This window comes from Vulpes lagopus, chromosome X (assembly GCF_018345385.1).
Source record: "Vulpes lagopus strain Blue_001 chromosome X, ASM1834538v1, whole genome shotgun sequence".
Taxonomy (NCBI): Eukaryota; Metazoa; Chordata; class Mammalia; order Carnivora; family Canidae; genus Vulpes; species Vulpes lagopus.
The window spans coordinates 52,693,696-52,720,361 of record NC_054848.1 but is presented as its reverse complement, the minus strand read 5'-3'; the positions used below and the strand labels follow the sequence as shown (position 1 = coordinate 52,720,361).

General features: G+C 51.1%; 1 protein-coding gene across 7 annotated transcripts in view; it reads right to left on the bottom strand.

Moving 5' to 3' along the window:
• Positions 1–1,872: 1,872 nt before the first annotated feature.
• The window catches only part of STARD8 (StAR related lipid transfer domain containing 8), an 81,052-nt gene continuing 56,258 nt past the window's right edge, over positions 1,873–26,666 (bottom strand). For 3 of the 7 annotated variants that reach the window (XM_041741134.1, XM_041741138.1, XM_041741136.1), the window contains 13 exons: positions 15,533–15,604; positions 13,242–13,323; positions 11,887–11,950; positions 9,007–10,433; positions 8,270–8,443; positions 7,137–7,296; positions 6,471–6,669; positions 5,866–6,076; positions 5,468–5,582; positions 4,996–5,220; positions 3,788–4,005; positions 3,505–3,681; positions 1,873–3,353 (listed from right to left, as the gene is read on the bottom strand). In XM_041741134.1, coding sequence (XP_041597068.1) covers positions 3,236–3,353; positions 3,505–3,681; positions 3,788–4,005; positions 4,996–5,220; positions 5,468–5,582; positions 5,866–6,076; positions 6,471–6,669; positions 7,137–7,296; positions 8,270–8,443; positions 9,007–10,433; positions 11,887–11,950; positions 13,242–13,323; positions 15,533–15,604 — 3,242 coding nt within the window. In that variant the 3' untranslated portion in view covers positions 1,873–3,235. Of the gene's footprint in view, positions 3,354–3,504; positions 3,682–3,787; positions 4,006–4,995; positions 5,221–5,467; positions 5,583–5,865; positions 6,077–6,470; positions 6,670–7,136; positions 7,297–8,269; positions 8,444–9,006; positions 10,434–11,886; positions 11,951–13,241; positions 13,324–15,532; positions 15,605–26,666 lie in introns of those variants that run through there. The other 4 variants (XM_041741139.1, XM_041741137.1, XM_041741133.1 and 1 more) reach the window with 3 other exon arrangements.

Genomic DNA, 26,666 nt, shown 5'->3' with positions numbered 1-26,666 from the left:
ATGACAACAATTGTAGTGTATAAATAAATCATTAGCCTTATCTTCCGTGAGGAAAAAGAAATTAGAAAGGTTAAATGTGTCACTTAAGATCACAGCCAGGAAATGGTGTACCCATCTGAACCTGGGTCTACCATCTACTCTCAGTCACTCTGGCAATAGGTCACCAGAGACTAAAAACAGACTAAAGCTCTGAGAGAGATTGTCCAATTTCCACATGAGATTCACTCACTGTCTGGTTTCTTTGAGGCACTGGGTCAGGAGAAAGCATAGGCAACAGGGTTGGGAATTTGGAGGTGAGAATTGTCTAGCATCAGGGAACAGAAGAGATCAAGTCAGGGGAGGCCAAGGAATATGGCTAGAAATGGTCACAGGCAGTGCTTGCCATGTGTGTGGAACTGAGAGGCACCATCATTGTGACACCCACTCCCACACTTACAGGCCATGATGGTCCACCCATTGACTGCACAGTGGGCCAGGCGAGAGGCAGCCGTGGGAGCTTTTGCTTTCTGGAGGGGAATGACACTAAGGTCCAGAGAAGCTCCCTTACTTGCCACTAACTCTCCCAGAATGCCAGAGATGGGGAACCACACTGGGTAGCTGGTGCTGGGCAAGAGTTTGGAGCTGAAGGTTTGTAGGAATTCTTTGTATCTTCTAAGAATTTCTCTCATACACAACTTTGTCTCTTAGCAACCATCACCTCAGTGGTTCTTTTGTGTCACCCATTGACAGCATGCTCATCCCTATCCTCTGTGCCATCACCACAGCCTCCTTCCATGACCAGGTCAGGCGGTGCTTGTGCCAGAAGGTCCCCTGGATGCCTGCCTCAAACTACTGGCTTGAGCTTCACACTGGTGTCCCTTAACACCGACACTGCCTGAGCCATCTCCCATCACCCATACACACATGCGGGGTGCCTCCACTGTTATCCCAAAGGCAGAGGGCTACCAGGACTTCTGCTCCATCTTGCTCCCTTCCAAGATTAACTGAGATCCCCAGGCAGCATCAGTGAAGAAAGGCCATAGGTATGTAGGCACAGCTGAACCCAAAGAGAATGAAAGGTGATGGAGAAGTGGGACTTGACAGATAACCCTGCCCGGTCAGGCAGAGTGGGGCAGGCCAAACTGAGTGCTTACTGAGCCAGGCTTGTGCTGAGGTGTCACTGACCTGTCTGACCCACGAGGAGGCTCAGGTTCAGACAGAGGAAGAAACAGCAAGACTTGTTTGCTGTACGCTACCCAATGCACTCAATGGGTACACAGATTGGATCCCAAAGCCTATACTTCCTCTCTAGCTGCCCCCAGGAGCCTGGGAACTTTATGGCTACAGTAGTATGGCAAAGAAAGCCTTTTCCTGTGGGGAATTAAAGATGAAGGGGTCTTCCTAGCCCCCCTGGACTTTGCTGGCCACTGGAGCCAGATCAGGGGCTGTCTTCAGGCACTCTGACCGCTCTTGTGCTGATTTATGGGGAAAACAGGGTCTCTAAACCTCTAGGGGCTGGGTTTCCACTCTTCATCCTTAAGTCTGGGCTGTGTGTAGTAGGTGAAGGAAGGAAAGCCTAGCCAGGGCCATCTCTCCCTAGGGCTACTGTCAGGATACCTGAGGTCATGCTTGTGGGCCACTCAGATTGGGGATTGGGGCCCCTGGCCAGATCAGGGAATCGGGGTGTGCAGCTTCTGTGCAGTCCAGCCTCCCCCACCCTCAAATCACCTCTCAAAGAGAAGGGCTGAGGCCTTCCCCATCCCTACTGTGGCCTCTACCTGAACCCTACACCAGCAATGTTCACAATTTCTGCAGCTAACACTAAGCCCACATCATAACCTGCCCTCAGTTCCTAACCCATCATCCCAGTGAAGACAGTCACACAACCAGAGGGCATCTCTAGTAATGCTTTATTGTTCTGCTGAGGGGTCACATGGTTCCAGCTCTCCACCTCCCTCACTTTCAGTGCCCTGCACCCTCGGGCTTTCCAGACCCCTGCTTGCACCCACAGGTTATAATATACTCATGATAGAATATGTGTGCTTATACAGATGTGCATATATATGTATCTATATATACAAATACATATATATATTCTGTCTGTACAGTATTTATAGGTACAAATAAAATAGGCTTAAAAATTACAGTATTGGCTGGGACCCATCCCATTCCATCTTATTGAGCTAAAAGAAAAATAAAGCACCAGTTGGCATTTGAATGTCATTTGGAATTCCACATAAGCCAAGATGACTGCTGGGTGGGATGGATCAGGTTTGGATCAAGCCCCAGCTGGCTGAGATGACACTAGGCCCCTCCATCTGGCTGGCTAGCTGCCTGAAGTCAGGTTTCTGCTTGATGAAGGGGCTGTTTTGTCAGCCTGTTAGCATAGGCAGGGAGAAGAGGAGAAGGGATGCTGACACAGGTATGCCTCTTTACTACCATCTGCTTTTGCTTGGCCTGTGAGGTGGGAGTGAGCCTGTTTGCTCTCCAGACATGAGTATGTGACCAAAGGGTGCACAGGACACCAGGGAGTGGCAGATAAAGTATGAGGCCCAAGTCAGGGAGACTGGTTCATTGGTCTCCTGAGTCCTGAGAAAGGAGGCCCTCTCCCCCCACTACCATATCCCAAGCTGCCCCAAATACTCATGTTGCCTAGGTAGTGCCCGTTCTTTAAATCAGCCTCATAAAAATCAGCATTGTATTTACACAAAGAAAACAGCTCATGCTGGTTGCAGCTGACCTGTGCTCATCCTCCCTTGTCCAATTTCCCTGGAAAAGTCAGTTCAGGGCCAATACTAAGCCCCAAGGCAGGACCAGAGGCTCCTGCCAACCTCAAAGGGACCCTAGCACGAAAAAAGGATAGCTTGGCTTCTCCAAGTGGCAGAGAGCTGGAAGCACATGCTGCTCCCTCCCTCCTCCCTCCTGCAGGTGGGGGAGCTGGTGAGGCTTCAGACTGCTGGTGCCTCGGTGGGCCTGGGGGGAAGTAGCAGTCTTCTGAAAATGACTCCTCTCTCTCAGGAGGACAGAACACAGGCTTATGGGTGGAGGTGGAGTAGAGATGGGCCACTGACATTTTCGTTTCCTCCCCTGGATGTGTGGAGGAGCTTCAGGAAGTAAAGGGGACAGACTGCTGGATCTGCAAGGGCCTGGCTCTGCCCCTGGAAGCAACATGTGGGGGATGCTCTCCTCTCTTCTCCCCCTTACTCTCTTGGCACCAAGGGGCCCAGGTGGTTTCACCCTGGCACCGAGCTGAGGCTCACAATTTTGTCTCAGGGCCAGCTGCCTGCAGGGTGGGGAAGGAGTCCCGGATCTTCGCCACTTCCATGGCACACAGGTGCCCAAAGACTTTGTTGTACCAGTCAGGAGAACGGCCCCTATGGAGGTAGAAGCAGGCAGGTATGAGCCATGGGTTCTTCCCTGGATCCCTTGCCAGGAGGAAGGAAGAAAAGACTTGCCCCCAGCCCTCAGGGATCAGTGTCACAGGACAGAGATAGGGAGACTGCCCGGCCTAAGGGGGCCTGGTACCTGAGATCAGCACGGCAGATGTGAGTGAGCCGGGAGCGACCCAGGCCACAAGGCTCCATGAGGTACTGGGAAGTGAGCATCATGGCCCGCACCCCTGATTCTGGCACAGGTTGCTCAGGATCCAGGGACTGGGAGATGAGCAGACAACCACCACGGGGCAGGTCAGAGCGCCACATCCTATTGGGTGGAGGGTACGACACACACATTCTGGTTCCTGGTGTCTGTTCCCAGTCCACCTCCCTGGCCCCCCAAGGATAGCAGGATAAGAGCTAGAACTCCTCACCGGAGCACCACGAAGTCACGGCAGGGATGGGGTGCCATGCTGTCGGTGACATAGTGGTACAGCTCCACACCTGGCATCAGGGCTTCCAACACCTGGGCCCGCAGCAGGTCCTCATCCCAGAGGGCCCTCTCCCGCAGAACACGGTGTAACACGACAGGTGGAGGGGCTGCCACCTCAGTGGACACCTTCCACACACGCAGGGGGTGCCCATCTGGTGCCTGAGAGCCATGAGAGTGGGGACAGGGGCCAGCCATCAGAGCCAGAGAACACCCACTGCACTGCTGCCCCCACCCCAGTTCCAGCCTGCTTTCACTTCAGCCCCCTGAAAAGGGAAGGCTGCAGGGGTACTGGTCCAGACAGGCCATCCCTTTGCTCCCTGTCCTCTCCCTCCTCTCTAGATGTATGCTTTTCCACCTAGTCAAAAGCACAAAGAGATGACGAGACACGAATTCTCTGGGGCCTATTAGGCTCTACCATGAAATGGATGCCATGCTTGGAATTTCTGAAAGTGAACAGGAAGAGAAGAGGGGGCCCATCATCAAGGAGCTCACCATCTAGCATTGGAAGCAGGACACGTGCACAGCAATCAAAGCTGCTACTTCATGAGTCTTTTGCACATACCAGGCACTTGTGCGAGCTTCTCATCCCAAGCCCGTAAAGGGAAGTTTTACTATGCCTTGCTTTACACAAGATCGGGCTTGTGGTGTTACTTGTAATTGGAACCAAGAAAAAAGGTGGCTAAGGCCAAGAGGATAGAGGAGTCACCTCCAGTTTGGGACATGACAGGAGGCTCTGAATGAAGGAGAGAGCATATCAAGTTGAGGCTTCCTGTAACTTGGGACATGCAACACTTCGGGCAGGTCAGTCTAGGCAGAAGGACAGCAGGGGCAGAGGCACACAGGTGGGGAGCTCAGCACCACTGTGGTGCAGAAAGGTACAGGAGGCTAGGCTCCACATACAGTGACCTGCCTACAGTGGGGCTCCGGTACAGAAATTCTGGCAGGCGATCCCCAACAACAGAGAGCCCCCCATCTCATCTGGTTCTCAATTTCTTTAGGTACTTGCTCTGCTGGCTGACGTCCTCCAAGATCAAGCTGAGGCACAGTGTGACTGGTAGGACAGCTCCTTCCCTGAGCATCCTTGACCTCCTGCCTGCACCCCTTGAACTCTTTCAGCTCCATGGCAGCCATAGGTGGTGTGCTACTTACCTTTCTACAAGCCAGCTCTGTGTGTTGGGGCCCCGGCATACTCATCCAACCCTTGAAACGCTCGGCAGCATCACGCAGCAGCTCCTGGACACTCTCTTCCATGTAGAGGCTCAGGCTCATGCCGGCTGCTTGGGCCTGCCGCAGCTCAGCCAAGGCTGGGCAGGGAGGGCTGAGCTCAGCTGCGTTGTAGGAGCCACACAGCTGTAGCACCATGTCCTGAGGGACCTGGGAGAGCACACACACACAGACACTATGGCCATAAGGAGCAACAGGCAGTCAGGGGTCCACGGGATCTCTCAGGTCCATGTCAAGGGGTACAGAGGCCTAGCTACTGGCAGTGAGGTAGATGAGAAACCTTATAGAAAAAGAGTTGGAAATTAAGGGGGTATGTGTCAAGTGGGCCCTATCCCTGACTTGGGGGGCATAGCTCTGGCCTGATGGTTTCCCTGGATCTGGGCCTAGAGTGACTCACTTGAAAAAGTTTCTTGCAGTCACTGATCATGTGTGATAGGCCCTGGGTGGCAGCCATGTTCTCACTCAGGTCCCTAGGGCCTGGCCGGCCAACCAGGCTGCGTTTGCTCCTGATCCTAGAGGGAAGAGCCAGGAGAAGATGATGGCACATGGGCACAAGACAAGATGGATCACTGGCTGGCTTCTAGCACCACCCCCCCCATCCCCATCACAAAAACCACCTGCTGCCCATTAGAAGGTCTTGCTTCAAAACATCCAACTGGTCCCAGGTCCCTGAAGAGTCAGGCTGACCCCTGGTGGTGACACCTGGGAACTGCAGGACCAGCCATCAAGGGTCCGCAGTCCAAGGGGAACCCAAACCCTCCCTGCCTGGCCTTGCCATATCCTGCCCTGTTTCACCTCGGAGAGGGGCCATCCTTCTTAGAGACGTTGAGATGGAAGATGGAAGGTGCCAGACACACAGCTAGGTTGCCAGCTGTCATCTGGTTTTCTTCAGCAGAGGCAATGTCACTTAGGAAGTAGAGCAGAGTCTGTAGGACCTCTCGGTTCTCATCCGGGAGCAGCAAGGTGGCAGCCTGAGCTGCTGCCAACCACTGATCCTTGGGGAGGACTGTGAGGAAGGAATGGAAGAACGGCTTTTTTATTCCCCTAGAGCTTCTGGCAGCAAGTCTCCTGCTTCTAGGAATGCAGAGGGCACAGGGGTCCCAAAGGAGGTCAGTGAGAGGAAAGGGTAAAGATGGGCTCTGGGAGGTCTCTGGGTACTGGACTCAGCCCTACTCTCATGTACCGTATAACCTTAAGTAGGCGCCTGCCTTTCCTCGGGGCCTCAGCCCATCTTTCCATATGACGGGTTTGGGGAATGGAGTGTGGTCTCCCTCCAAGGGCCTTTCCAACTCTGGATAGCAAATTTTCCAGTGAGCACCAGATTTATCTCTCACAAGCCCCAGGAATTCAGGGAGATTGAGAATGGGGCAGGTTGTAGGGGATCAGTGTGGGTGACTCACGCTGGTAGATCTGCAGGAAAGTGGTCGTGAGCTTGCTGGTAAAGATAGGCTCTGGTAGGTCCCGGAAATACTGCTTCAGCAGGTCTGCCACATCATAGGCCGACTGGCCCTCGTAGCAAACATGGTCTGGGTTGGCCTCATTCATTTGCCGCAGGTTCTGGATCCTGGACTTCACCCCAGACTTGCGGAAGATGCCCACCTGGCCCAGGCAGGGAAGGGACAGACGGAGACATGCAGGACAGGGGTGGGGTGGGGAGGAATGTTATGAGGCCAGCCCCGGACTGGGTGTCAGGAGTATAGGCCACCCCAGAGACTTCTAAGCCTGGCAGGCTTCCTGCTAGGCAGGGAAGGAGAAAGATGGCAAGACCAAAGAGAAGGGTTTTTATAGCCCTAGGGTCAAGGGGAAAGATGGCTTCAATGGGAATGAGTAGGAAAAGAGTGACCTAGGCTAAGGTAGGCTCCTAAAGATGGAGCCTATGGTGCCTGGGCTAGAAAGAAGCTGGCAGAGAACCCAGCAGAGGGGAGCTTCACCTCCATGCTTGCAGGGCCTTCCTAAGGCTCAGAAAGGTCTCCAGTGGGTCAGAGAGGTCCTCGCAGCTCCCCTCCCCAATTCCTCAGCCCTGGATTTCTTCCCCAGTGCCATCTGTCTTCCTCAGCAGGGCTCACCTGGTCCAGGCACTGGCTGCGCAGGTAGCGCATGGCTTGCTGAATGCTCTGTGGCAGTGGCTGGCCTGTGCGCTGCATGTGGATAAGGGGTGGCACCCCAAAAACCTGCTGGCCTCGGTAATCCGGAGTCTTATTCCTTTTCATGAACTTGGGCACTGACCTGTTTGGGGGAGTGACAAGAGTTCTGTGAGGGGTACGGGATAGGCTCAGACGCAGCTTGGAGACTCTGCAGTCTTGGGGGTCTCAGGCAGGGGTGATGGGGGTAAGAAACACACCACATCCCCAGAGTCAACATTCCTTGAGCACCTGCTCTGGGCCGGGCCCTAGGGAGTCACAGAGGAATACAGGGAGCTCTCAGTTGGCGGTTACAGGCAATGACAACATATGTGGTCAGGAGTGGACCAAGCAAGAACTTAGGGGAAGACCCATGAGGAAGGGGAATTATACCTAGGGGATCAGAGAAGGCTTCAGGGAGGATGTGGAAATTCAGCAGGCTCTTGAAAGATAGGTAGGTGTTGTTCCAGAGGAGAAATGGGGAAAAGGCGTTCCAGGCAGAGAGAATAGCACAGACAAAGGCAAAGAGGCAGAACAAAGAGTATGGCACATTCAGGGAAGGGCAACAAATTTGCTGGGCTCTACAGTGGCAGGCTAAAGAAACCAACAGCTGGGGCAGGACCAGAACATGAATGGATCATGATGGGGAGGAAGCTGGACCTTCTTTGGCCCTGGTGTGGGGCAGGCTGGTGGTGGCACTGAAGGGTGTCTAGCAGGAGAGCAGCAACCAAGGCTGCCTTTTAAGACAATCTCACTGGTGGCAGCCTGGAGGTTGGGATGGAGACAGTACTGCTCAAGGACTTATGGTACCCCCCTCCCACTCCTCCTCACATATGGCACACATACTCACACGTGTCCCATGAGCATCCCCCACAGACATATGCAAGCCATGCTGACCTCTCAGGACATGGCCTCTCCAGCTTCCTGGCCCAACCTAGCACTACTTGGCTTCTGGGCTCCTCCTGCTTATACCTACCTTCTGGGGCTGACCCCCACCCCAGGGTCCTGGAGTGGAGACAGGAAGGGAACCAAGGCCTGGGTGAGAAGCTCCCCACCCACTATGGCCCAGGAGCACTCACCAGACCCACCCTGGTTTGTGTGGCACAGTGTACTTCTCCATGAAGGCAGTGAGCCGCAGCAGTGAGCCCTTATGCAGGAGGTGGATCTGGCCAGCAAACTGCCAATTGATCTCCAGTGACTCTGAATTGAGGCTGGGCCGGTGGGAGTTCTGGAAGCTGTGCCAGCGGAGCTTCCTGGTGAAAGGTGAGGAGCAGAGAAGGCCAGAGGAGCAGGTTTGGAGTAAACCTTAGGAAATGTTGAGCTCTTCTGGTTCCTTTATTCTCCCCAAAAGAAAGCAAATGCAGAGAGATGTGAGCAGTCAGCCTTGCTACTGGGCCCGATGGTGGAGAAACCTCATATTAGTCTCCAGGGCTGCCCAGTGGCCAAGCTGTTTTCAGGGAGGGTGGCACAGAGCTGAGGCCCATCTATTGCCAACGAGCAGCCGCAATGGAGGGGCTGATCCAAGAACCCAGAATGGCAAAGCTGTGGATCCAGAGACCACCTCCTCTAATATCTTTGGTTTACACATGGGGAAACCAAGGCCCGAAGAGGAGCCAGAATTTGTTCAAGGCCATAGTAGAGGCAGACCCTGAACTTAACCTGGAGGCAATCAAGAACCTACCCCTGGCCCTCAGGACTAAGAAATTGGCTTGAGAGACTTAGTTGTGTGGGGGAGAGAGGGGAAGGAAGAGAAGGACGATGAAGGAGGGGGAGAGACAGAGAGAGAGATGTCCCCACCCCTACACAAAACTCCCACCTGCAGGGTCTGGTAAGTGAGGCCCCAACGCCTGAATCTCGTCGTTCACGTAGTCTGGATGCTTGAAGTCCAGCTGGCGAGCCCATGACCTCAGCCTCATTCATGGAGTTTCCACTACTGCCCAGTTCACTGGAGGAGGCCACAGTGTCAGAAATGGAGTGTCCTTCTTCCACAGATACGCTGGAGGCCGAGGTGGGTTCCCCACCTGAATTCACCTCCTGCCCATGACCTTGGCCCAGGTCTAGGGCCTCGGCCTCAACCTGGGCCTGGGCCTGGGCCTGGGCCAGGGGCTCAGCCTGAGCCTGATACTCAACCTGAGCTGGGATTACTTGCTGAACATCAGCCTGGTCTGGGGCTGAGGACTCTCTGCAGGCTGGAGCCTCTATCTGGGCCAGAGTCTCAGCCTGCCCTCCAACCTCAACTGTGGCTATTTCTACTGACGAAGCAATCTCCTCTTCTTCCTCTTCTTCCTTTTCCTTATCTCTAGTCTGCAGGTCTGGGTAGATGGCCTGAGACCAGAGCTCTACCCGTTGCTGCAGCCCCCATACATGCTGGAGGATGTCATCTACGTGGGCATAGCTGCCTGTACCTTCCTCATCTTCAGCTTTAGCCCTGACCAGTACTGGCTCAGATGGGTACAGCTCAGACATGTTGTCATAGATGCTGGCATGGCTGCCCGTGGAGCCACAGGAGCCCCGGCGCCCTTCGCAGCCCCAGGGTCTACCTGGCTGCCAATCTGCCAGGCAGTGTCCATCCTCGGGGAACAGGCTCTCAATAGACAGAGAGCGAGGGAATGTGCCTGGTTTGTGGTCCCTGGGCACGTGCACGAGGCAGTCACCCTGGTGCACCTGCTGAGGGTGCCGAAACATGGCCACAGGCCAGGCCTCCCAGGCCCTTGGAGTCTCGGTGCCACTGTTGCGGGCTGAGGCGGCTGCCCTATTCTTGGCCCTGTAGAATCCAGCTGAGAGGAAGCCACGGTGACTACGAAAAGAGGAGGCTTTAATGGCCTTTTCTAAGGTGGCTGGGCCACAGTCGGGCCCAGCTTGCCGACTGCCACCCTTTTCCTTCCACCTCAGAGAATCAAGATGCTTAAGGAAGCTACGAGAATGGCGCTTCTTAGCTTTGTCCCGGGGACCCTCATGGCCCTGGGTGGGGCTAAGGAGGGGCTGGTTACTCAGGCTGGGGACGTGGCAGGGTGTGGGCAGGTCCATTGGCTCCGCCTCTGGCGATAGGCTTACAGTGATGGCTGGCAGGGAAGTGGTGCTAAGCTCAGTGAGGATGCTCTCACAGCTGGAGGTCACTGGCAGGCCAGGGCTTGGTGGGGCCAGCAGGTCAGAGGAGTCCACATGAGACCAGCATTTACTTTCTTGCTGGAAGGCCCAGTGGTTGCTGATGGTACACTGCTCTTCTTCTTCTGAGTCTTCATTCTGGGGAGGGAGCCACGGGGTCAGGTTAGAGAAGTCTAGTCCACAACTCCTTGTTTGTATTCCACCCTCTGCCTCCAAACTCTTGGAGTAACAATGAGGTAAACAGCCCCACTTTCTGACTGAGGACATGTCCTAGATGCGGAGCTGGCTCTGGGAGTACCAGAATAAGCCAGGAGTCTGAGACGGAGCCCAGACAGATAGTACTAGTCATCTCATTCATCTAATCCCTCCTCATTTCACAGATAGTGAAACCCAGACCCACAAATGAGAAGCCACTTGCCTAAGGTCATACAGTGTCACATAGCAAGTCATTGACAGAACCATCATTAGAATCTAGGTGTTCTGGGATCCCTGGGTGGCGCAGCAGTTTAGCACCTGCCTTTGGCCCAGGGCGCAATCCTGGAGACCTGGGATCGAGTCCCACATCGGGCTCCCTGCATGGAGCCTGCTTCTCCCTCTGCCTGTGTCTCTGCCTCTCTCTCACTCTCTCTCTCTCTCTCTCTCTCTCTCATAAATAAATAAAAATTAAAAAAAAAAAGAATCTAGGTGTTCTGACCTCCTGTGCTCAGCAGCCTCCCAAGTCTCTAGGCTATCGTCTTAGATTAGAATCACAGAATGCCAGAACTGGAAGGAGATTTTAGATTTTCTAATTTTCTATTTTGCAATGTGGGGAAACCAAGGCCTAGAGAGGGGAATATACTGGCTCAAGGCCACTGAGAAGTTGGTGGCAGAGGTGGGACCAGGTTCCAGGGGCTTCCTGCTTCCCAGACCAGGGCTCTGGCAGCCTAGCTGCCCCTCCTGGCTCCAGACCTCTGGTGGAGAAAGGCCCAGAAGAAATCCACAAAGCCTGGCCCTATGGAAGGATGAGGTCATCTCGCTAGCATTCCAGGGCTACATGGAGACTAAGAGTCTTCTTGGTTTCTGCAATCCCAGATTGGCAGAGTTAGAAAGGCCTCATGAAGCTATTAATGTCCCCCTCCAAATCAGTGTAGAGGTGGGGAAAATGGGGCTTAGGGATACAAAACCTCATAGGGAAACAGTTGGGGATCTTGACTCCTAAGATCATATAGGCCATGATTTTTCCACTGCATTATTCTGTCTCTGATTATAGTCAAGGAATTATTGCCATCACAAAGCAGGTAGTGGAGGCAGAGAAATTTCCCCGAGGAAGGGCCACCACTAGGTCAAGTTATTGGTAAACTCAGTAGGGGAGAGGTGTGCTGAGGGTGGTGGGTGAGGATGGGCCAGAGTACTTGTTTTCATCCAACCTCCAGGCTATGCTTGCCAGAACCTGGCAGAACCCCTTACACCTCATTCCCACGCTGGAGCAAGGCATTACTCTGTACACCCCAGACTCCCAGAAAACTGAAGCGAGTTTTGCAAGGAAACTGTGTATGCTCTGGGTTCAGCGCAGTGCCACAAGACCCCAGACCCCACCCTTGCCATGACTCACCTGCTTGCATTGATAGTGAATTTCCAGTTTCATCAAGGCACAGTTGTTCAAGGTCATCAGCCTCCTGTAAGGAAAGAAAGCAGCGCTCACCTAAGAGTCCCAACCAAAGCCTACAGGGCATAACCTACCAAGACAGCCTCAAGATGCCCTCCACTAAGGTCACATGCCCAAGCCATCAAAATGTCTCCCAAGACCCAGTGTTCATAACGGTTTCAGTGCCAGACACGGTGCTAAGGAGATTATGGCCTCCATCCTCTGGGAGCTTGTATATGTGGAATAAACCACTACAGAGATGGGGCAAGGTCAAGAACAGTGTAAGCAGAGAGGGGACCAGTCAGATTCCTCTGGGAATCTAACTGAAGGGGGAAAAAGACTCAAGGCCAGATCTTGGCCCTCTAGCTAGAGTGCCTGAGTGGTGAGATGTCAGAGACACAGACAGAGGCACAGAAGGCACACAGAGGGTAGGACAAGGAACTTCAGTGAAGGGACATTAGGCAGTCAGAGAAGGCTTCCTGGAGGACAGAAGTGGGATTCTTCTTCTTTTTTTTTAAGATTTTATTTATTCATGAGAGACACAGAGAGAGGCAGAGATATAGGCAGAGGGAGAAGCAGGCTCCTTGAAGGGAGCCTGATGTGGGACTCGATCCCTGGACCCTGGGATCATGCCCTGAGCCGATGGCAGATGCTCAACCACTGAGCCACCCAGGCATCCCAGAAGTGAGATTCTGGAGGAGGTAAAAACAGGGGCTCCTCTCCCAGGCTTCCACAAGAGGCCGTGACAGGGTAGAGAGGGTAACGGTCAGCAAACAGACCACCACCAGTGTGACGGGGGAAACTGAGGCTGATAAGGCCAGTCAAAGCCAGACCACAAGAGTGCCTCGAGCTAAAATAGCTTTACTTTTCTCTGCAGGCAGTTGTACACTCCAAGTAGAGGTGTGCCTGCTTGGAAGCTGAATCCGGTGGCTGTAAAAAGGCTGGATCAGGGTGAGAAGGGGACAGGCAGGAAGGCCAGTTAGTGGGCCACTGTAATGTATCCAAAAAGTCGTGGTTTGGCCTGAGACAAGGCCCAAAGCAGTGTAAGCAGAGAGGGGACCAGTCAGATTCCTCTGGGAATCTAACTGAAGGGGGAAAAAGACTCAAGGCCAGATCTTGGTCCTCTAGCAAGAGTGTCTGAGTGGTGAGGTATCAGATATCAGAGACACAGACTGAGACACAGAGAGCAGTGTGACTGCAACAGATGAGCAGTGTACCAGGTTGGGCCTCCTCTGCTGGTGTGGACAAGGGATTATTTCTTTTTACCGGGAAGCCCCAGCCCAGGCCCTGACCTCCCAGGTCTTGCCCTCAGTGGTCCCTACCTGCACAGGGCCCCCAAAGAGTCCTCATCCAGAAAACTGTGGTCCTTCTTCACAGAGCCAATATCCAGGGGAAACAGACCTTCTGTATGGCAGAGAAAAGCCAAGGTAAGTCGAGGGAGGTAGGTCAGAAACTCAGCGCCGGCAGCCCTTGAGTTGGAAAGGGGAGGCCGGGGAGAGAGGAGGCAGGAAGGCAAAAAAGCTGAGCAGAAGGAGCAGGCCTGGAGTAAAAGGAGGGGCTCCAGGAGCTCGGGTTGACCACTGGAGGTGAGTCCAGGGTTGAGGGAAAGGAGGGCTGAGCTGGATGAGAGGACCAAACGATAAGACAGGTCCCCGGGAGATGGCAGGCCTGAGGCCTTGGGCAGCTGCCAAGAGCCAAGCTTGGTGCCCCTCAGTCCCCTTTGAATCCTGGGCTACTCAGACAGGGAACCTCCTCCCTGAGGTGCAGTGAAGGGAGCGGGGCAAGAGTGAGAACAGATGACAGTGGGCAGCCAAACAATACCTCATTTCTTCCTACCACTCAAAATGGCAGGGTCCACTCCCTGGAATGCAGGAAGGGGAGGGGAGAGAAGAAGGAGTGGGCTAAGAGGACAGAGAAGCCAGGAAATCCCACCCCTCTCTGGATTGCTGGTGAAACAAACCCATTTTCTCATGCACCTCATATTAACTGATCACCTACTTTGTGCCAGGCGCTGGGGATACAGCAGTGAATGAGATAAAAATGATCCCTTCATGGAGTTTACACTCTTAGGAGAACAACAGACAATAAAGCACATGTGGAACAAGACAATACTGTCCTGAATGCCATGGAAGGCAGTAGCCAGGGTGATAGGATAAAAAGAGGCTGGTGGGGTGGGGGCCACTCATAGACATGTGGTTAGTGGAGGCCTTTCCAAGGTGATGACTTCTGAGCAGAGTCCTGCAGAATAAGACAGGGCTGGCTGGGCCAGGAGCCTGGGAAGACAATTCCAGGCAGGACTAACACTAAGACTCTGAGGAAGGAAAGGACATGGTGTGAGCAAGTGGTAGAAAGGAGCCTGGAATGCCGTGAGCAAACAGAAGAGGAGTCAACAGACGTGGTCAGGTGATGTAGTCTTGCCAGCCGGAACAAAACATAGGAACTTACCTCATTCTGAGCATGCTGGGGAAACCAAGCGGAAGACCGACAGAGCAAAGAAATGAGAGTGAGGCCCGAGGTTCACTGTACATGGAAGAGCATAGGAGGGAGTATAGGAAGGAGGCTGGCATGCTAAGGTGGCAGGTGAGTGGAGATGGCAGTTTACACAGGAGGTGGTAGTGGAGGTGCTAGGAAGTGGATCAGTCCAGGATACAGTGTGCAGGGACAAGGGACTTTCAGAAAGGAAAGAGGAATCAAGGATGATTTCTGAATGCAGGGCTCAAGGGGATGGTGGTGCCCTCAGGAGGTGGATTTAGATCTGTTCAATTTGAGATGCCTCACCCTACAGATGAGGAGATATGCAACTGGTGGTTGAATAGATGAACCTGGAGCTTGGGAATAAGGTCTGGCAGGGAGATATTTGGGAATCACCAGAATTGGTACTTGGAGAGGGCTTTCCTGGGAAAGAAGTGTTGAGATGAAAAAGGGACCAAGACTGAACTCTGGGCTACCCCAACATTTAGATAGCCGTTTGAGAGAGCAGAGTCTTCTCTAAGAAGACAGAAAACAGCATCCAGAGAGAGACAGCCAAGAGAGGTGAGTGTTCCAGAAGCTGAAGGGAGTGGCCACCTGCATGAATTCTGTTGAGACATGAAGTAAAGACTAGGGAATGGCCACTGGATTTGATCACATGAAGGTCACTGGTGATCTGGACAAGGACTGTTTTCTTGGCAAAGTGGGGGCAAAGACAGAGTACAGTGGGGAGGTGTGAGAAGAAGAGGAAAAGGGGAAACAGTAAATATAAACCACTCTAAAGAAAAAAGAGAAAAATGAAGGGAAACAGAGAAATGAGGCCATGGGGAAGTTGAGATGAAGTCAGGATCACCAGGATGCACCCTCCTCATTGTACCTAGACACATGGCATCCTCACAAGTGGTACAGTGCAGGGGCCTTGCCCAAGACAAGGCACTTTAGTACAAGAGTGACACCAGAGCTGATGAGAGCTGATGAGAATGACCCTGTAGAGATGATGCTGTCACTATAGGAGCAGGGGGCCAAGGTAGACAGTTTCTTGTGTGGTTGGAAAGAGGATCTGAGTGCCCCATTTTAGAGATGAAAAACAGAGGGATGAGGCAAATTTCAGGGTAGGGAAGGGGAAGCAACTGAGTAGTCTTACCTTCAAAAAGCTGAGCATACTGAGGGAATCCTGTTGCTCGGAGCCACTTACATGTTCTTTTGGCCTCAACTTCTAACACAAAACAGAGGGAAAGCAACAGGTGGAAAAACAGGGTTAGTTAGGTGCTGGCACTGAGCCACCCTGGGTGTACACTGCCTCACCTCTGGCAGAGAAGCACCTCTAGTTCTCGTGATCTGGAAATGGCAAGGAAAGCAGGGAAGGGGTTGGCATATTTGTTGCATATCACAGCCAGCTAGGATTCACCTTCAGTTCCCCAAACCCTACCCTATGTATGTCCTGGCACACCTTTCTTGAACCTTACTCCCTGCTGGTCTCAATACCCCTCTCACTCTCCCACCCCTGCCCAAGTGTTCTTGGGCACCCAAGAACCCACCAGCAGCAACTCCCAGGAATGGAGTCAAGGAATACTACTGAGGGATGAAGCCAGAGCTGTGCCTTCACCCTCCCCTCCTGTGGGAGAAAGATCCCTTTCCATGGCCCTGGGTAGACCATCCTAGTCCAGCTAGGGATACAAAATGTTCAGCAATTATCATTCTCTTTCCCACCATCATGCCTAACATTCCCTAGCCCTTTGATAACCAAGTCTCACTTAACACACGTAATAGGCTGTGAAGAAGGTTTTACTATGTTTTATGGATCTCCACACAGGCTCAGAAAGAAAGGACTTTCCCACAGTCTCACGGTTGACCAAGGTAGCAGTGCTGGGGCCAGAGTTCAAGCTCAAGCTGACTCTCACTCAGGACTCCTTATGCTTCTGAGGTGGCAGATTCCCTGGTGCTCACTCTCCCCTATCATTCATTGATTTCCAGCCCTCCCTCCCCAGGGAACCTCCCAGGACTGCTCCAGTGCTCCCCTGTAGCTAGGCCTATGCAGTATAATCCAGTGCTGACTGTCATAATGACACAACATGGACCTGTGGGAATCTTGGAGGACACTGGTTGGGTTAGCCTCTCATCTCTGCTCTGGGAATGCCCAGCACCCCTGCCATCCTCAGTGGAGGCAGGCAGCTGGACTACAGGAGGCCAATGTAGGCTGAATGCCATTAGCAAAGCCCTAGGACTTCCCAGGCAGCAATTTATTTCATACCCACGTGCTGCCAGAGAGCAGTGGGGCTAGGACTATGGGACCAGGCACTGTGGGGTTGGGGGGTGGAGGAGGCTGCTGGCTCAGCAGAGCTACTCTGGCCACAAAGCCAAGCACCCAACATCTCCTTGATTTCCTTGGCACCTATGACCAGAGAACTCCAAGGAGACTTGTGAGGTTTCTCTGAAGACAGGAAGAGCTCTTTCTCTCCAGTGCTCTCCCACAGGGAAATCCAGGATGAGATCCTAGCAGCTGGGCCTGAGAAGTTAAAAGACAAAATGGTATTTGAGAGGATGCCAGGTGGGGAGACAAGGGAGGGAAGAGTGCAGGAAGGTAGAAGTTAGTCCAAAAAAACAATAGGCTTCTCAAGGGTCATACACTGATAAGGATTTCAGGGGAGGGGAAAGAGAAGGCTCTGGAGCCCCTGAGGGTTTTGGGGACAAACAGGAGTGGGGCAGAGTGAGCACATCAGGTCAGTGCCACCCCAGCAGTTGTCTCTGCACACAGCTGTAGCCAAGTCTGCTCATGGGATGGTGCACCTGAACACACACACAGACAGGCCCTTCAGTCTGTGCATGCACCTGAATCTGTATGCGCATGGGTTTTTGGTTACTGCAACTTTCTAACCTATGACAAAGATCAAGGAATCATCAGGATTTCTGGGAGGTCCTGGTAAGTGTTTGTTCCCACAGAGCTCAGCCAACAGTAGCTCAGACCCCCTGGCAGGGGGCAATGCAGGCCTGGGAGAGGATAAGAGGTCTCTAGGCAAGAGGTGGTCTGGGAGAACTGTGACAAGAGCTGCTGGAAGGGACTTCATGTCAGCCCAGGAAGCATTTGAGGGACGTGGTTTTGCTGTTAGGACACCTGAGCCATCTGCTACAACCACTTTCCTGTTTCCTGACTGTCTGACACTCCCAGGAGAAGGCCCCTCTCCAGCCTCAAAGCCCCTTCCAGCAGCTAGCTCTGCTATCCCATCATTAGGACAAAGAGAAAGTACCAAAGTGGGGACCTGGTGGGTTTCCAGAGAGACAGGCACAGAAAGAAACAGTGAACCCTAAAAGGCCATGAGTCTAGTATGGGCACCTCAGGCAGGGAAGCCAATCCCCATAGATCATCTTGCATGCCAAGAACATACCCTCAAAGTCCATCACAGCCCTCAGTCATTCATGGCTAGATGCAGAACAAAGAGCAAAGGGAATGAGAGAGCCACCTGCCTGCCCATTATTCCCAAGCTCCTTCTGAAGCCTGAAGGAGGTGGGCAAGTGCAGTAATAAAGTCCTACATCTTAAATATCTGCACCATCTACCTGAGCCACAGAGGCAGAGCCCATGGGAGAGTGGTGAGCTACCTGCTCCTCTCATGCTTGGCAGTGGCCCTAGTTAGGGTTGTTGGAAAGGAAACCAGCTCACTTGGGTGGACAAGTTCTCTCACTGCCACCTAGACCCTCCAGCCCCCTGCTTTTCTAAGCGTGATCCCTGGGCCAGCAGCATGGATATCACCAGAGACCTTGTTAGAAATGCAGGGCAGCCCTGATGGCTCAGCGGTTTAGTGCCGCCTTCAGCCCAGGGCCTGATCCTGGAGACCAGGGATGGAGTCCCACATCGGGCTCCCTGCATGGAGCCTGCTTCTCCCTCTGCCTGTGTGCCCCCCCCTCTCTCTCTCCGTCTCTCATGAATGAATAAATATTTTTTTTAAAAAAGAAAGAAATGCAGAATACCAGACCTACTGAATCAGAATTCACATTTAAGTAGATCCTGAGTTGATTTGCATGCACATTAAAGTCTGAGAAGCACTCGCCTATATACCCTACCTAGCTCAAAGATTCTCACCCTTGGATACACATGAAAATCAGCTAGGGAGTGAAATGAGTCAATCGGAGAAGGACAAACATTATATGGTCTCATTCATTTGGAGAATATAAATAATAGTGAAAGGGAATAGAAGGGAAGGGAGAGGAAATGGGTGGGAAATGTCAGAAAGGGAGACAGAACATAAAGACTCCTAACTCTGGGAAACGAAGTAGGGGTGGTGGAAGGGGAGGAGGGCGGGGGGTGGGGGTGAATGGGTGACGGGCACTGAGGGGGGCACTTGACGGGATGAGCACTGGGTGTTATTCTGTATGTTGGCAAATTGAACACCAATAAAAAATAAATTTATTATTAAAAAAAAAGAAAATCAGCTAGGAAGCTTAAAAATCCCAATTTCCTGGGGCCCAATCCTCAGAGGCTGATTTAATTGGTCTGTGGTAGGGCTCTCCAAATTAGCACTTTAAAAATTCTACAGTATGGAACACACTGAGACCCAAGGGAATTCTTCAACTCCTACAGGGTTATGTGGCACAGATGAGACTATGACCGTGATCTTTTATTTTCCTTTAAGTTTTTAATTCCATTTACTTAACATAGTTATTTTAGTTTCAAATATACAATATAGTGATTCAACACTTCCATATATCACCCAAGGCTCATCACAAGTGCCCTCCTTTATCCCCATCCCCTATTTCATCCATCCCCCCCCCACTTCTCCTCTGGTAACCAGCAATTTCTGCCTATAATTAAGAGTCTGTTTCTTGCTCGTGTGTCCTCTCTCTCTCTGTCTCTCTCTCTCCCTTTGCTCATTTGTTTTGTTTCCTAAATTGTCTTTATCGGACTTATTTCACTTAGCATAAACTCTCAAGCTTCATCTATGTTATTTCAAATGGCAAGATTTAATTCCTATTTATGGCTAAGTAATATTCCATTTCAATTGTGTGTGTGTGTGTGTGTGTGTATACCACATTTTCTTTATCCATTCATTAGTGGAAGGACACTTGGGCTGCTTCCATATCTTCCCTATTGTAAATAATGTTGCTATCTATAGACATTGAATGTATCCCTTTGAATTAGTGTTTTTGTATTCTTTGGGTAAATACCCAATAGTGAAACTGCTGCTGGGTCATAGGGTAGTTCTATTTTTAACTTTTTGAGGGACCTCCACACTGTTTTCCATAGTGGCTGCAAAGGTTTATATTCCCACCAACAGTGCAGGAAGGTTCCATTTTCTCCATATCCTTGCCAACACCTGTTGCTTCTTGTATCGTTGACTTTAGCCTTTCCTAATAGGTGAAGTGATACCTCACTGTAGTTTTGGTTTGCACTTCCCTGATGGTAAGTGATGATGAGCACCTTTTCATACATTGGCTGGCCATCGGTATGACTTCTTTGGAGAAATGTCTCTTTGTGTATGACCCTGATTTTTTAATTTCCTGTCCAGTTCTGTTTTCCATTGCATTATGCTACTTGCCCTCAGATGCCAGGTAAACAAAGGATTTAGACTCAAAGGAACCAACTCCACGCCCCAGCCCCCAATTTTTTCTTCCCTTCTGATATAGTGGAGTTACAAGCCTGAGTTGAAATACTGGTGCTGCCAGTCACTAGCTCTCTGACTTTGGGCAAGTTATTTAACCTCTATAAGCAAGACTCAGTTTCCCCCTCTTTAAAATGGAGGTAATAGAGTCTACTTGGAATAGCTACTGAGAGCATTAAATAAAATACTGGAGAGGAAAAAAAGCCCCTGACACAGTATAACCACTAATTGAAGGGTCCCAAGAAAAAAGAACAAACAGAAAAAAGGCCCAGCGAGCATTTCCTTTTGACTCTGGAAAGTGGCTGCAGCCACTTTACTGTCAAATTCGCAGATAAATGGCTCTGGAAAGAGAGGTTTGTTAGGAGGCAGAAGTCGCAAAGAGGCCACAATAGCTCCAAAAAGACAAAGAAGTCAAGGAGTTTGAAGCAGGCCCGCGGACTGAATCCCCAGCAAGGACTCTCTGGCAGGAATCTGGAAAATGTAATGGGTTATTACCCAACAGAATGTCAGGGACACCATATCCCAACAATACAGCACCTCATGGAGGGCTGGGAGGCCCTGAGACTCCCTCCCAGATGGAGCAATCAGACATATGACTTGGTGATTAAGGACTTATTTCACTTAGCATAAACTAAAAGCTAAAGCTAGAGTGCTTTGTGCTCATCCCTCCCACCCGCCCCAGCCTGGGGCCAGAAGTGACCACTCATTCCCAGTTGAGTCCACTCATCTGAGGCTGGGGCCCAGGTGTCCCAGACTGAGGATTGTCTTATGTGCCTGGCAGGAGAGTGACACTGGGCAGGCTAAGGCAAGTGATATAGGAATGTCTGTGAAGAGGAAGACATAGACATGGCCAACACGCACATGAGAAAATGCTCTGCATCACTTGCCATCAGGGAAATACAAATCAAAACCACAATGAGATACCACCTCACACCAGTGAGAATGGGGAAAATTAACAAGACAGGAAACCACAAATGTTGGAGAGGATGTGGAGAAAAGGGAACCCTCTTACACTGTTGGTGGGAATGTGAACTGGTGCAGCCACTCTGGAAAACTGTGTGGAGGTTCCTCAAAGAGTTAAAAATAGATCTGCCCTACGACCCACCAATTGCACTGTTGGGGATTTACCCCAAAGATACAGATGCAGTGAAACTCCGGGACACCTGCACCCCAATGTTTATAGAAGCAATGTCCACAATAGCCAAACTGTGGAAGGAGCCTCGGTGTCCATCGAAAGATGAATGGATAAAGAAGATGTGGTTTATGTATACAATGGAATATTACTCAGCCATTAGAAACGACAAATACCCACCATTTGCTTCAACGTGGATGGACCTGAAGGGTATTATGCTGAGTGAAATGAGTCACTCGGAGAAGGACAAACATATGTTCTCATTCATTTGGAGAATATAAATAATAGTGAAAGGGAATAGAAGGGAAGGGAGAAGAAATGGGTAGGAAATATCAGAAAGGGAGACAGAACATGAAGACTCCTAACTCTGGGAAACAAACTAGGGGTGGTGGAAGGGGAGGAGGGCGGGGGGTGGGCGTGAATGGGTGACGGGCACTGAGCGGGGCACTTGACGGGATGAGCACTGGGTGTTATTCTGTATGTTGGCAAATTGAACACCAATAAAAAATAAATTTATTATTTTTTAAAAAAGGAATGTCTGTGACCCCTAATCCTGCTTATATGTCCAGATATGCAGATTTCAGCAGTTTCTACTGCTATATTCCGCAGGCCATTCTCTGGCCGAGGCTAGGATGATATGCTGGGACAGGTCAGGGATGGCATTCAGCTGGCACAAGCTGAATTCCACTGAGATTTAAGCCCAGATGACTCTCTCCCTGGGGAGGGTCCCAGCTGATCTTAGCCATAAAAATTGAGGGAAGGACATACTCAAAAGCTCCAGAGTCAAATCAGGTCTGCTGGAGGGAATGTCAAAGGGAAATGGCTGAGCAGCAGCAGATGACTTCAGAGGTCAATGACAGAATCTGCACCTACACTTATGCAGGCCACGTTACCATGATCCTGTTAGTGCAGAGCTTTTTCACTTCAGAGAAGGGTGGAATGAGAAGAAAATTCAGGGCTTCTGTTCCTGAGAAACATCTTATGAAAAAGGGTAGTTTATGTACTCAAGAAAGGGGCTGCAACGTCTCCCACCAAGGAAATGCAATAATGCTGAAAGATGATAACTAAGTTGAAGAAAGAGCATTTTTCCAATCAGGCTGGCTCCCCTACTCACTGCCTAAGTCATTTTAGACAACTTGCTTCATTCCCTAAGCTTTGGATTTTGATCTACATAGTGAGGACCAACAACTTTCCTGCCCTCCTCTGTGGTTATTGTGTGGAATTGGTCAGGTTTTGCCTGGTTTTGAAAGTGGCTATATGAAAGTTATCATTAGCACTACTTTTGTTAAGACTACTTGAACTTGGCCTCTCTCTCTTTGTCTCTCCTGAAACTAATATCACACTGTATGTTAACTGGAATTTAAATAAAACTTAAAAAGACTACTTGAACTTGGTAGGCACACATTCACAATCTTTAAGGCTCAGTTCAGATTGCGTCCTACTTGTAAAAAAAGTGAGCATGAGCTAGAAGGAAAAGAAAAAGGCAACTAAGTTGAGGGAGGTCAGGCCTCACCAACCTCACCCTCTTCATACCACACTTGGGGGACTTGAGTCCTTCCGCCTTGTGGTCACTCAATGGGCTATGAGAGAGCCACCCAGACCCCACTTCTACCTACTTTAAAAAAAATTCTGGTGCCTGGGCCCCAGTCATGACAAATTATATTCGAATCTCTGGGAAAGTTTTCATTTGTTTTTGAGTGCTTTCCAGATGATTCTAAAGTACAGGCAAGATAGAGAATCACTGCCCTGAACAAACATAGCCAGGAAAGAGCCGCAGCATAGGTCTCTGGAAAAATTCTAGCCAGAGGCCAGATTCAGGCCCATTCCAATCATTGGTCCATGTTCCTTCTAGGCCTAAGTGAAGGAGCAAGAGAGCAATGAGCGGCCCTGCTCCTATACCTGAGAAATGCTAGGTCCTGGCAAAGAGCTTCCTACATCATTTCTCTGGGTGGATGCAAAGCCCTTTTCCTTTGCCCAGCTTCACTCCTAGAGAGGGATTCTGTTTAAGAAAGAGATGTTGGCTTTCTGGCAGGGGGTTTGTATCTTACTTGGCCCCAAGCGGTTATTAGCAGCTCCTTTCACTCTCCCATAAGGATACATCTAACGAGCCTAGGCCACAAGAAATGTGCCCACCCAGCCTTCATCCTTGGATCTCTCAGAGATGGGTCTTTGTTCAAATTTGCACAAATTCTGCAACAGGTGACTGTCTGGCTATGCCCCCTGCCCCCAAGGGACAGAGGAAGAGGAGCCTTCACAGGGGCTCATACATAACAGCTGTTGTGAATCTGAAGACTGCCAAGACTTCCCTTCCTGACCTTGGATGGGACATTCAGAGGAGTCTGCAATACCCTGTCCTCTGGGAGACTGGGTAGACTTGTCTCTCTGCTACTGCTGCTCTTAGCTGTAATTACAATTCTTACTAGATTTTTACAGGGGTGGGGGACAAAGAGAGGAAAGAGATAAGACCAAAATAGCACTCATCCCACATTCCAAATGTCACAGGAGGGGTGTCACGGCAAGGGCTGTTGGATTTCAAGCAGCTAGCTTGGCAGTGCTAGTCATTGGCTGGCCTCTAGCTTGTTAGGTCACAGGCAGGACTTGGGGCCCCGACTACACCTGTTGGGATGCCAGTCTCAATCTCAGCCAGAGCTACAATTGGATGCCAAGCTCCCAGGCCCATGCAAGCAACACCTTTGGAGTCTGTCAGAAATGAGGCACTACCAAGGCACACAGCCCAGGAAGGGACAGTACCATGGGACTGGGTGGCATTATAGTGAAGCCACTAAATCTTCTTGCTGGCTAGTGGCAGGTTCACATGTGTGGCTCTCCATGCTAATACCCCTCTCTTCTTAACACTCCATGTCCACACCAAAGATACAGTGCCTCAGGGATTCTCAACCAAGGATGCTATGCCCCAGGGGACCTTTGGCAATGTCTAGAAACATTTTTGGTCATCACAACTGGAGAGGCATGCTACTAGTATCTGTTGAGTAGAGCCCGGGGATGCTGCTAAATGTGCTACAGTATAGAGGAAGGACAATCCCCACAACAAAAGAAAGGCTGACTCCAGACTTGAAGTGTGACACCGTGAGGCTGGCCTCTACCTTACCTGGGGGCCTCAGCCCACCTTACACTTCCAGGTATCCCCACCCCTCCTTGAGGATGTCCCGGGGGATGAGCCAAAGACTGGATGCATGACTCAGTGGAGGTCCCTTGTTTGTGGATCCTGTCGAGCCTTTGTAGGCAGGGCCAGGTCAGCCAGTGATAGGTGGCAATTCTAGTTTAGAGTTTTTATAAATTCAGAAGTTATACAAGAAACTCCCAACTGTGCCCCTCTCCCACATGAAACTGTAGCCTGAGATCTGGTATGCAGCTTTAAGTGAGGGAGGCTCATGAGGGCGCTGTAGCTAAACCAGACCTCCCTCTGGCCTCATGGGTCTGCTTGAAAATCTGGGTCCAGAGTCCAGTCTGTGGTCTCCTAGGCTGGTACTTGATACAGCAGTTTTAAAGCAGGCAGTTGACATTCTTGCCCAGCCCAGGGCTTCCCTATGACAGTGAAGGTCAAAGCTTCCATCTCCTCTGCTTCAGTCACTCCATTAGCTTTCTTGCCCTCGGGGGATCCTGCCCCCAACCCAGTCCCAAGTGCACGGACAAGGTCATGGTTAAAAGGAAGGACAGGTGTTTTAATAAGTTGTATACTACTCCTTCACCTCCAGTGGCCAGCCTGGAAGCAAGAGGTGCCAGCCTAACTGGTCTGGGGCAGATGTTAGACCTGTGGCAACTGCTCTCCACTATGATACAGGTGAAAAGATGATTGGATTGAAGGTCAGGAGAACTACATTCTAGCCTTAACTCTACTAGGAATTTGTTGGGTGACCTTCGGCAAGCCACTAACTCTGTCTGGGCCTCAGTTTTCCTGTCTTCTAATGGCCACTCACCAAAACCTAGACCCAGAGAGGGGGTGGGAGGCATGTGTGATTCACACTGGCTGGTTCAGTAGAAGGAGCTGTCTTCCTCCTGCACATTTTCTTCTGGGAGACTCCAGTGAGGGTGTTCAGTGGGGTCCAAGACCAAACCCATCTTCCCTTCCCAATATGGCTCTACTGCTTTCCTGCCTCCCAAGGCACTGAACACCCAGGCTTAAACCACCAGCCATCCTATTCTGCCTTCTCTCAACTCATGTATATAGTCACCAAGTTCTATCGATTTTTCCATCCAGGGGTCATGGTTTCCCAAACCCAACCATGCTCTAGGTGGACAAGCCTGGATTACTTAAACCCTCCAAGTTCCCGGCCTCTAGTCTCTCAATGGCTTGTCCTGCCAGCTTCTTCCTATAAGACCCCAGCTCTGACCTAGCCACTCTCCTACTCTCAGCCTAGCAGGCTCCTCACTGCCCACTGCCCAGGGCACACACCAGACTGCTTTCCACATGGCACTTGAGACCTTCCACACTTTAGACCCAGCCTGCCTTGAAGCTGCAAACTCCTGTTATTCATCGGTATGGAGGTCAAACATTCCCTCTCATGAAATCTTCCTTCCCTGACTTCTCACTAATCCCCTACCTGCCAATGGCTCGTTTAAATTAAGTGACCCTCTATACATTTCCACTACCTTCTCAGCAGCGCTTGCGACTGTCTCCCCTGTTCAACTGGAGTCCCAATGCATTGGGTCCTATTGGTCGCAGTATCCCCACTTCAGTGTGGTAAGGGCTACAGAATGTTCTGGCAGCACCTAGACAGGAAGTCCTGTTTTCCAACTAAACAGTGTACTGGCCTGTGACTCCACCCATTCCTCTGGAATCACTATAGCAAAGACACAGAACTGAGAAGGCACACTTGCAACTCAGCCAACTAGATGACCAGCAGAACACCTTGCCCCAGGGCAGAAACCACAGGGCCAGGAACCAAGGCCCAGAGGCGTAAAATGGGAAAATAACCTCTGCCCAAAGCTGTAGGCACTCTAGCCTCAAGAACACTCAGCTCTTCTATCCCAAGCTCCTTTGAGGACATCCTGGCCTGCATGAGAAGGGACATACGCCATCTCCTGCTTCCTCTCTTGGCCTGTAAAGTCTTGGCACTCATCCATTTTGACCCTGTGCCACCACTTCTATATCCCACCCCCACTCCTTGCATACTTCCTTTTCCTTTTGCTGATGCTAAATATATACTCCCAGGCAGGAAATGCCTTGAAGAAGCCTGGCACCACCCTGAGATCCAGAAAAAATTGTCTCTTACAGAAAGAAAATCAGCCTAGAAGTAGCCTCTTCAGGCAGGGTCTGTTCCCTCTTTGAAAACCAGTGGACACAAGCCCTCTCTGAGCCCTGCAGCCAAAGGGAGGGCTGGGATTTTGAGCATTGGGGGGCGGGGGACAGTGGGGGGGAAGGGTGCAGGCTTAGGCCATGTGGGGTGAAGGCAAGAAGAATCCAAAATGGGGACCTAACAGCTGTGTATTATCTAGAAACAGGTTTTTGGGTGCACTAACAGGCTAGCAATCCGTGAAAGTGGTATTTAGTCTTGGCTCTGCTACTTACTTCATAGCTGCGGCTATGTTCAT